Genomic DNA, 12399 nt, shown 5'->3' on the forward strand with positions numbered 1-12399 from the left:
AAGTGGGGCTAGGATGGGAGCTCAGAAACCCATGTGAAGCTCATAGTCCAGAGGCACAAACTCACTAAAAGACTAAGCCCTACTCATATGACTACAGAACACTTCCCCTCTCCCCACACCTTACCACCACATTACTAAAAGCCTATTTATAGCAATTGCTTTTACCTAGTATATCACATCCAACCATCAAGAAAGAGTTATAAGACATAGTAAAAGGAAAAAGCACAGTTTGAAGAGACAGAGCAAGCATCAGAAACAGAATCAGATATGGCAGGGGTGTTGGAATTATCAGACCAGAAATTTAAAACATCTACAATTAAGATGCAAAGGGCTCTCATGCATAAAGCAGACAGCCTGCAAGAACGATGGACATGTAAGCAGAGAGAGAAAAATTCAAAAAAAGAGCTGAGAAGAAATGCCAGAGATCAAAAGCACTGTAACAGAAATGAAGAATGCCTTTGATGCACCTATTGATAGACTGGGCAAGGCTGAGGAAAGAATCTCTGGATATCTCAATAGAAACCACCAAAATTTTAAAGCAAGAAGAAAAACACTGCTGAAAAAACAAACAAAAACAACCAGAATATTCAAGAACTGTGGGACAACTACTAAAGGTATAACATACACATAATGGGAACTCCAGAACAAGAAGAAAGAGAGCAAGAAATAAAGACTCTCAGACAAACAAAAATTTAGGGGGTATGCTGCAAGTACATTTGCCTTGCAAGAAATGTTAATGAAATTATTTAGAGATAAGGTAAACGGTAAAGGTAAGAAACTCAGATCTACATAAAGAAAAGAAGAGCATCAGAGAAGGAATAAGTGAGGGTAAAATAAAAACTTATTTTCTTATTCTTAATTGATCTAAGGATAATAATTTGTGCAAAATAAAAAACAGTAACAATATATTCAATTATATATGCACACACGCACATATATTCTTATATATAAGCAAAATGAATGATAGCAATGATACAAGGGATGGAAAGAAGGAATAAGAATTATTTTGTTATTATAAGGTACTTGCACTACCCAGGAAGTAGATAGTGTTGTTTGAACCTAGACTTGAATTAGTTGTAACTGTATATTGCAAACTCTAAGGCAACCAGTAAAAAAGGTTTAAAAAAAAAGTAGTATAATAAGCTAATAAAGGAAAGAAAACAGAATCATATCAAATGCTGAATTAAAACCTTAAAAGGCAGAAGAGTGGAAGACAAAAACAGAAACAAATGAGAGCTGGCTGGTTATCTCAGTTGGTTAGACTATGGTGCTGATAACACCAGGGTGGATGGTTCAGATCCCCAAACCAGCCAGTCACACACACACACACACACCCCTTACTTGAGAGATGGGACACACACACACACACACACACACACACACACACACACACACACCTTACTTGAGAGATGGGACACACACACACACACACACCTTACTTGAGAGATGGGACACACACACACACACACACACACACACACACACACCCCAAAGAACAAAGACAACAAATAGTAAACAGTAACAAATATGGTACACATTAATCCAACTATATCAATAATGAACATCAATGGTCTAAAGGCATCAATTAAAAGACACATTGTCAGACCGAATCAAGAAACGAGACCCAAATACATGGGTTGTCTACAAAAAAACCCACTTTAAATATAAAGATACACATGAGTATAGATTAAAAGTAAATGGATGGAGAAGATATACCACGCTAACACTAATCAAAAGAAAGTAGGAGTAGCTATATTAATTTCAGGTATAGCAGACTTAGACCAAGGAAAATTATCAGGGATAAAGAAGAACACGCTGCATAATAATAAAGAGGTCAATTCTCCAAGAAAACATAACAATGTTTAATGTGTGCAAACCTAACATCAGAGTTTCAAAACAACATGAGGCAAACAATGGTAGAACTGCAAGGAAAAATATGAGTAAATGAATCCACTACTGTAGTTGGAGACTTCTACTCCTCTGTCAAAAATGGACAGATCCACCACACAGAAAAATCGGTAAAGACATGGGAGATCTCAACAACACCATCAATCAACTGGATATCATGGACATCTATAGACCACTTCATCCACAACAGAATACACACTTTTCTCAAGCACCCACAGAAGATGACCACATTTTAGGCCATAAAACACACCTTAATTTAAAAAACAGAAATCATACCATGTCTTCTCTGAGACCACAATGGAATTAAACTAGAAAGCAGTAACAGATAACAGCAAATCCCCAAATATTTGAATATTAAACAACACACTTCTAAATAGCACATGAATCAAAGAAGAAATCTCTTAAAAATTTTTAAAATACTTTGAACTAAATGAAAATAAATATACAACTTATCAAAATTTGTGAGATGCAGTGAAAGCATGCTTAGAGGGAAATACCAGCACTGAATGCATATATTAGAAAAGAAGAGAGATCTTAAAAAAAAAAAAAAAAAAAAAAATCAACCACAAAGCTTCCACCTTAGGAAATTAGAAAAAAAAAAAAAAAAAAAGCAAATTAAATCCAAAGTTATCAGAAGAAATAATAAAAATTAGAGCAGAAATAAATGAAGTTAAAAATAGGAAATGAATAGAGAAAAGTCAACAAAATCAAAGCTGGTTCTAAGAAATGATCAATAAAATCAATAAGCCTCTAGACAGAATAAATAAGAAAAAGAAAGGACACAAATTACTAATATTGGAAAAGAAAGAAGGATATCACTACAGATCCCATGAACATTAATAAAGGAATACTATGAACAACTCTTTGCCCACAAATTTGATAACCTAGATGAAATGGACCAATTCCTTGAAAGACAATCTGCCAAAATTCATACAAGAAACAGACAATCTGAATAGGTATATATTTACTAAAGAAATTGAATGATTAATAACCCTCCAAAACAGAAAGTACCAGGTACAGCTGGGTTCACTGGAGAATCCTGTCAAATATTTACAGAAGAAGTCAAAAGAATTCTCTACAATCTCTTTCAAAAGATGGAAGCAGAAGGAATACCTCCCAACTCATTCTATAAGGCCAGCATTACCCTAATATGAAAACCAGACAAAGACATAACAAGAAAAGAAAACTATCGATCAATATATCTCATGAACACAGATGTAAAAATCCTCAACAAAACATTAGCAAATCAAATACAACAACATAAAAAAAGAATTATACACCACAACCAAGTGAAATTTCTCCCAGGTATGAAAGGCTGGTTTAACAGTTGAAAAATCAATTAATGTAATCTATCACATCAACATCCTAAAGAAGAAAAAAAAAAAAAAAATCACATGATATACAAGCAAATAAAGAAAAAGCATCTGAAAAATCCAACACTCATTCATGATAAAAACTTCCAGCAAACTAGGGACAGCAGAGCACTTCCTCAATTTGGTAAAGAATATCTACAAAAAAACCTACAGCTAACTTCATACTTAATGTTGAGAAACTAGAAGCTTTCCCATGAAGATCAGGAATGAGGCAAGGATATCCCATCACCTCTGTTTTTTAACATTGTACTAGAAGTCCTAGCTCATCCAATAAGACAAGAAAATAAAAGGTATACAGATTGGGAAAAAAGAAATCAAACTGTCTTCATTCTCAGATAAGCTAATTGTCTATGCAGAAACTGTGAAAGAATTGACAAAAATATTCCTGGAACTAATAAGCAATTATACCAGGATTGCAAGATACAAAGTTAATACACAAAAGTCAGTCACCTTCCTATGTACAAGAAATGAATAAGTGAAATTTGAAATTAAAACATTATACCATTTACATTAGCACCCTAAAAATGAAAAACTCAGGTATAAATCTAACATATGAGGAAAACTACAAAACTCTGATTAAAGAAATGAAAGAACTAAATAAATGGAGAGATATTCCACGTTCGAAGATAGGAAGACTTAATATTGTGAAGATTTCACTTCTTCCCAACTTCATCTATAGATTGAACACAATCCCGATCAAAATCCCACAAGTTATTTTGTGGACATCAAAGAAATGATTCTAAAGTTTACATGGAGAGGTAAAAAACCTACAGAGCCAACAAAAAATTGAAGAACAAAGTTGTAGGACTAACAGTATTTGACTTCAAGACTTACTGTAGAACTATAGTAATCAACACAGTGAGGTATTGGTTAAAGAACAGATAAATTGATCATTGAAACAGAATAAAGAGCCCAGAAACAGATCCACATAGTTAACGATCTTTGACAAAAGCAATACAATGGAGGAAAAGACTTTTCAACGTAACGTATGGTGCCAGAACAACTGGATATCCAAGAGAGAAAAAAATGTCACTCTAAAAAAAGGCACAAAAATAACTCAAACTGGTTCACAAATCTAAACATAAAATGCAAAAGCATAAAACTCCTAGAATACAACATAGGAGAAACTCTAGATGATCTTGACTTTTTAGAAGCAACACCAAAGGCACAGTCATAAAAGAAATAACTGATGAGGATTTTATTAAAATTAAAACTTTCCACTCTGAGAAAGACACTATCAAGAGAATGAAAAGACAAGCCACAGACTGAGAGAAAACATTTGTGAAAGACACATCAGATAAAATACTATTATCCAAAACACACAAAGAACTCTCAAAACTCAACAATAAGATCACAACTCATTAAAAAAATGGGCCAAAGATCTAAACAGATAGATATCTCACCAAAGACGATATACAGATGGCAAATGAGCATATAAAAAGATGCTCCACATCATATATGACCCGGGAACTGTAAATAAAAATGAAATACCATTACATACCTATTTGAATTACCAAAATCCACAAAACCGACATCACCAAATGCTAGCAAGGAGGCGGTGCAATGGGAATGCTCATTCGCTGCTGGTGGGAGTGTAAAATGGAAGCTTATTACAAAACTAAACATATTCTTATCATATGATCCAGCAGTCACACTCCTTGGTGTTTACCTAAAAGAGTTGAAAACTTATGTCCACACAAAAACCTGCACACAGATGTTTATACAGCTTTATTGTGATGCCAAAACTTGGAAGCAACCAAGATGTCCTTCAGTAGGTGAATGGGTAAATAAATGGTGAAACTTCCACAGACAACGGAATATTATTCAGCACTAAAAAGAAATGAGCTATCAAGCCATGAAAAGACATGGAGGAACCTTGAATGTATAGTAAGTGAAAGAGGGCAATATGAAAAGGCTACATACTGAATGATTCCAACTATATGACATTCTGGAAAAGGCAAAACAATAGACAGTAAAAAGATCAGTAGTAGCCAGATATTAGGGGGAGTGGGTGGAATAGGCAGATCACAGAGGACTTTTAGGGCAATGAAATTACTCTGCATGACACTACAATGGTGAATCCATGTCATTATATATTTGTCAAAACCCACAGAATGTCTGACACCAAGAGTGAACCCTGACTTAAACCACAGAGTTTGGGTAACAATGTGTCAATGTAAGTTCATCAACTGTAACAAATGTCTGGTAAGAGAAGTTGATAATAGGGGAGGTTATGTATATACATGAGGGGAGAGGATATATGGGAAATCTCTGGACCTTCTGTTCAATTTTGCTGTGAATGTTAAACTACTCTAAAAATAAATAAGTCTATTAAGAAAGAAAAACCTAGAAACAAGGTGAATCTTGAAATAACTGTCCTAAATGAAAGAAGCCATCCCTCCCCTCTCCCACAAAAGAGTACATACCTTTTGTATGAATTTTGTACATGTAAAATATCATTTTGTATGATTCTGTACATATAAAAGTCTATGAAATGCAAATCAACCTATAGTGACAGAAAGCAGATCAAAGGTTACCTAAGACAGGGTTGGGAAAGAGAAGAATGGTTTACAAAGATACATGAAGAAACTTTTAAGGGTAATGGACATGTCCATTATCGTGACAGCAGTGGTGGCTTCGTGATTGTATATGGATGTAAAGTTGCAAATTGTACAATTTAAATATGTGCAGTTTATCACACATTAATCTCAATAAAGATGTAAAAAAAAAAAAAAAACCCTGTGGAAATGCAAAGAGAATAGTCCATTTCCTTTGAAAAAGAATCAGGTGGAATAACTTGCCCTACCAGATATCAGCTTTTGCCAAAAAGCCATTGTAATTAAGAGTGCAGTACCGGTACCGGGATAGGCAAGCAGACCAATAGAGCTCAGTGACAAACCCTTGATATATGGACATGTGATTCACGACAGATAAGGCATTACAGAGCAGGAATCGATGTTCTTTTCAATAAAAGGCTCTGGGTCAACTAGGTCTCTATATTGAAAAAAATGAAACTGGCCCCTACTTCATGCCATGTGTAAAAATCAATTCCAAATGGACTACAGACATAAATGTAAAAGGCAAAACAATAAAGCTTTTAGAAAATAGAAACTATCTTCATGACCTTGGGGTGGGAAAAAGTTATTCAAAAACTAAAACACATCATCCATAAAGGAAAGTATACACATGACCTTAGTTCTCACAGCAGAAGAACACAGGGGCCAGCTTCAAGGAGCTCCCACTGGCTAAGGATAATCTGAGCATAAAAATAAATAATAACTGTAATGGATTATAAACCATTGGGTAAAATAGGAGTCCATGAATAATCCATATTAATAAGAGATGAAATAAACCCCCCCAAAAGTAGGCTCTTCCCTTAGAGTAAAATGCCAACTGATGTGAAGTGAGTGAGGTAGTTAAGAAGTAATATTTTGTAAACATCAAAATATGGATTAGTTCAGAAAAGAGACATCAAGGACCGGCCTTTGGCTCACTTGGGAGAGTGTGGTGTTGATAACACCAAGGCCACGGGTTCAGATCCCTATATAGGGATGGCCGGTTGGCTCACTTGGGATAGTGTGGTGCTGACAACACCAAGCCAAGGGTTAAGATCCCCCTACCGGTCATCTTTAAAAAAAGAAAAGAAACATCAATGCATGCTAAATCAAGGAGAAAAAGCATAATGCATAGCAGAATATCTGCATGGTCTCAAAGAATCTCTCCAAAGAGTACTAATAAGTTACAAAGGGAAAAGAAGTAACTCCACAATAGAGAAACCAGACACCATCTTGAAGGGGTTATCAAAATAATATCACTAATAAAGGGCAGATAAGCATCAGTTGTCTCCAGGTGTGATAATCCGAGGAGGATACACATCACTTATGCAGTAGACAGGCCAATATCTAACCTGCATATAATCCTGAAGAAACATCAGATAAACCCACACTGAGGAACAAAATAATCTTGTATCCTTCAAGAATATCAGTATCTTGACAAAGAAAATACGAAGAATTGTTTCAGATTAAAGGAGACTAATGAGATATGACAACTAAATGTAATTGGTGATCCCCAAATGGATCCTGTATTGGACGAAGAAAATGCTTTAAAAGGACACTATTGGGACAACTGACAAAACTAGAATATGTGTGGCACAGTAGATAAAAGCATTACATCAGACAGACCATGTTAGGCCAAAACACAAGTCTTAATAAACTTTCAAAGACTGAAACCAATCACGATGGAATGAAACCAGTAATAAACATAAGGAAGAAAACTAGAAAATTCACAAATACGTGGAAATCAAATGTCACATTTTTAAACAATGAGCCAAAGAAGATATCTCAAGAAAAGTCAGAAAATACCTTGAGACAAATGAAAATGAAAACATCAAAACATATAGGATGCAGTGAAAGCAGTGCAAAGAGGGAAATCTGTAACTGTACACACATTAAAAAAAAAAAGGTCTCAAAACAACCTAACTTTATACCTTAAGGAATTAGAAAAAAAGAACAAACTAAACCCAAAGCTAGCAGAGGAAACGAAATAGTAAAGATTAGAGCAGAGATAAATAAAAGAGAATAGAAAAATCGAGAAAGTTAACAAAACCAAGAGTTGATTCTTTGAAAAGATCAACAAAATCAACAAACCTTTACCTAGATATGAAGATGCCAATACTACTCAAAGCAATCTACAGATTCAATGCAATCCCTGTGTAAATCCCAATGACCTTTTTAACAGAAATAGAAAAACCCATCCTAAAATTGACATGAAATCTCAAGGAATTTCAGATAGACAAAACAATCTTGAAAAAGAACAAAGTTGGAGGTCTCACACTTGTTGATTTCAAAACTTACTACATAGTCAAAACCGTGGGACTGGCATAAAGAAAGACATATACACCAAAGGGAGAAAAAGAGCCCAGAAATAAACCCTCATATATACAGTCAAATGATTTTTGACAATGGTGCCAAGACCATTCAATGGAGAAAGAACAGTCTTCTCAACAAATGGTACTGTGAAAACTGGATACCCACATGCAAAAATATGAAGTTAGACCCCTATCTAACACCATATACAAAAATTAACTCAAAATGGATGAAAGATCTATCTGTAAGACCTCAAGCTCTAAAACTCTAAGGAGAAAACAGGGCAAAACTTTCATGACATTGGATTTGGCAGTGATTTGTTTAATGTGACACCACAGGCACAGACAACAACAAAAAACAACCAATTCAAAGATGGACAAAGGACTTGAATAGAAATTTCCCAAAGGAAAATATACAAATAGCCAATAAGAACATGAAAAGATGCTCAAAATCACCTACCATTAGGGAAATACAAATGAAATGCATAATGAGATACCACTTCACTAGGATGGCTATTATTTAATTAAAAAAAAAAAAGGAAAAAGAAAAGTGTTGGCGAAGATGTGGAGAAATTGGAACTCTTGTGCATTGCTGGTAGAAATGTAAAATGGAGCAGCTACTGTGGAAAACAGTGTGGCAATTCCTCAAAAAACAAACACTAAAATTAGAAAATGAGGGAGGGGAAAAAGATGGCCTTAGCTATAGAAATTGACTCTACACCTTTGTTCATAACAGGCAAGGATGAGAGGACTGGGGTAGCACTGGCTAGGTGTGTAAACATACATACACAAACAAACACATAGATTTAGTGGCAAAGCTCAGAGAATTCTACTTTGTCCAGGAAGTAAGAGATGTGATCATCTTAATTTTTAAAACCCACCCCCATTGTTGAACATTTATGTTGCTGTCAATCTGTCACTAAGAACAGAATAGCTGGGTCAAAGGGTAAGCACTTTTCAAAACTTTTCAATTCCTACTACCCTCAGGAAAAAAGTATTTCCCATTTATATTCCTTGTAGAATTGTTCTCATACTGAATGACTGCCATTACTTTTCTTCCCCAGCCTTTCTGTCTTGGCATTTATTGTTCATTTTTATTTATTTTTAAGAGGAAAGGTTGATTTTTTTTAAAGTATGATATCAAATTGAGTGTAATTATCCACATTTAAGTTCAAGTATGCTTCATTTAAAAATCATCTTAAAATATTATTCCACTGAAGTCATATAATAAAGATACATACCTCTCAAAATGAAGTTAGAGATCAGATTTATCTATTATCATTATGGATAAAATATGAAAAAATGTAATAAAATGGCAAACAGTTAAAGAAATGAAGGTGAGACATCAGAAAAAACTTCCCAATAAAACAGATTATAGAAAAGCCTTCCATGAGAAACCTTCTGAATAGGATTTAGTAAACAGTCATCTGTCTAGACAGAGGACAGGATTCTTTGATTACTTAAAAATCATTTGCAATTCAGATCAACAAGTAAAACCACCCACCAATGAAGTACATAAGCACCTTCTGCCATGGAACCCCCACAAGCTACAGATTTCGTGCCAAAACCTTCTCTCCACTAAGACCTTATCACCATTATGCTGAAAGCCAGTGAGAATGCAGACAACAACCTAGATCTGGGTCAGGAATTACGTTTATTGTAGGTAAGGAACTGCACAACTCTCAAAGGGCACCTGAAACAGGACCTTCTTTCTTACCTTTACCATGAACGTGAAGTCTGTTAGGGCTGGAGAGTAGACAGCCCCGCCAGCACACGGGCCCATGATCAGAGAAATCTGAGGGATGACTCCGGATGCTGTGACATTCCTCTATCAAAAGAGAAAGGCAAAGGCATCCAGTTACAGAGGTGTTCTAGGAATTATCTGCTGAAAGATAAAGGCAACAATAAAATAACATTAGACTTTTTCCCCACAGAAATTCTATCCTGGAGGCAAGAGAGCTAATCAGTAAAGTTCTTCCAAAATTATATGTTTAATTTCTCCCCATAACTGGTGGGATGGTTGGCATATTATTTCCTGGGGCAAATATCTTCTCTCCTCTCCCCTCCTTGGCAACAGTACCCCAAAACCTCCACTAGACATGAGCTACAGAAAGAGTCCCATCATCCTCACCCCAGCTCCAAACACCTTAGGCCCAGCTCATCCTCCTCCTCACCATCTGTACAAAGCTAGCTAGAAAAGGAATGAGAACCGGAGAGTGTACCAAGCCAACCCTTACCCTACAGCCCTGACCTCTATTGGAGCCCATTCATACCCCCCACAGAGGACAACCAGCTGTTGCAAGGCAAGGCTAAGAGGCAGGTGCTACTTTCCACTGAGTCTTCAAAGTCTGCCCATTCCCGACATGGCATGTCAGGGAAAATGAAGTAGGAGGAGCTAGAAAATCTCCCTAAGGACAATGGTGTTGTGAAGGGCTAAGCTTCAGGCCACCTCCTGGGAAAAACAAGATTTGAAGGCTCGAGGACCCAGGCAAGGTGATAAGGGCCCAATTGCTCCTTGCCTTACCCCAACCCCTTTCCTTCTCCCGAGTCCCAGCAACTAAGGAAAAGTAGGTCCAGTTTTTGGCCTGCCTTGGCTCTAAGCCCAGTCTCTATAAACACTGGACACAGCTTAGGACAGCACAAAAAGTCATCTATACTCTCTGCAAAAATATCAAGTTGAGTAGGCGACTTCCAGCTATGGCAGAATGAAGAGTCGGAAAATTCTCTCCCCAGGAAACAACTATAAAACTAGACAAAATTGCCAAACAGATATTTCATGGCCCTGGGAATAGACAAATGTGAATAAACTGAAAAATCTTTATTATAAAAAACTGCTAAACTTGAGATAAGAACAATGAGAGTCTGTGGCATTCTTAACTAAGGTTCCTACCATTGCCCACAGCAGCTCACAATGTCCTTCAGGGTGAAAGAAAATAACACCAAACAGTAATTCAAATATACAAGAAGCAATTCAAAGCACTGAAAATGGTAAATATGAAATTAAATATAAAATACTGCATAAAAATAGTTGTCTCTCTTTTCTTAATACTTTAAAAGACAAAACTGTATAACAATAATTACAACACTGTATTTTGGTCTTACAAGATATATAACAATAGCACAAACAAAAAGGGACAAAAATGGAGCTATATTGGAGCAAAGTTCTTATAATTTACCAGAATTAAGTATTAATTTGAAGCAGACTGTGACATTAAGAAACATGTTGTAACCCTTAAAGCAACCATTAAGGAAATTACAAAAAATACAGTTCAAAAAAATAGAAATTAGAAGTTAACTAAAAATATTTGTTTAACACAAAAGAGCTGAGTGACATCACAGAAGATGAAATAGGACGCTCCAGGAAATTGGAGAGCAAACAACTATTCAGCTGACAGGAACTGTCTGGAACTCTGCAGTCTAGTCAAACACTTGCAGAGTACAAGAGAGAGTCTGATGAAGCAGCAGGTAAATTCCAGTGAATTTCCACATTTAGCACAGCTGCTACCACCCCCAACCCAAAGCCCACGGCCCACATCAGATAGCCATGAGGATGGCAGCCTCTGCTCTGGTGTGGCCAGCCAATGTGAGGATGAGCAACAAGAACCTTGTTCTGCAAAAATCAAGGTTGTATGTTTTGACTGCCGATCACTGCCTTTGATGGCTGAGGGGCCAGCACAGAGGCTGGCCATTGTTTCAACCCTGATGGGCTCAAGAAACTTCCCAGCCACTAGGGATTTAGACAGACTGTCTCCCACCCCTTCTGGGAGATAGAGATTTAAGGAAATATTTGTCAGATCACTGGTTGGTCACAGAAATAACAGAACTAAAATTTCAATGACCATATTCAACAAGGAACATACACTTTTGAAAAATAGCTAAGGAAAGTCACAAACAGATGGATCCAGCCCTAAACAAGTAAAAATCAGCAATCTCTGAGGAACAGGAGAACTAGATTTCTAATGTTACCAAACATAACACTCAGAATTTCCAGTCCTCGATAAAAAATTTTAAATCATACAAAGAAACAAGCAAGCACGGCCCATTTATAGGAAAAAAGAATTCGACAGAAACCATCCCTGAGGAAACCCAGACATTGGAATTATTAGTCAAAGATGTTATATGAACTATCTTAAATATGTTCAATGACCTAAAGGAAACTGTGGAAAAAGAATTAAAGGAAATTAGGAAAACAATGTCTGAACAAAATGAGAAGACCATAAAGAGACAGAAATTATAAACAGTAACCAAGCAGAA

The 12399-nt window shown here is 36.0% G+C and overlaps 1 protein-coding gene across 5 annotated transcripts in view; it reads right to left on the reverse strand.

Annotated features, from left to right (window-relative positions):
- Positions 1–12399, reverse strand: part of PCCB (propionyl-CoA carboxylase subunit beta) — an 86152-nt gene that overhangs the window by 52296 nt on the left and 21457 nt on the right. For all 5 annotated transcript variants that reach the window (XR_010024932.1, XM_063115304.1, XM_063115303.1 and 2 more), the window contains exon 6: positions 9863–9973. Coding sequence is in view for 4 of the 5 variants with exons in the window: in XM_063115304.1 (XP_062971374.1) it covers positions 9863–9973 (111 nt within the window). In the remaining variant the exon portion in view is untranslated. The remainder of the gene's footprint in view (positions 1–9862; positions 9974–12399) is intronic.

Source organism: Cynocephalus volans, chromosome 11 (genome assembly GCF_027409185.1).
Source record: "Cynocephalus volans isolate mCynVol1 chromosome 11, mCynVol1.pri, whole genome shotgun sequence".
Taxonomy (NCBI): domain Eukaryota; kingdom Metazoa; phylum Chordata; class Mammalia; order Dermoptera; family Cynocephalidae; genus Cynocephalus; species Cynocephalus volans.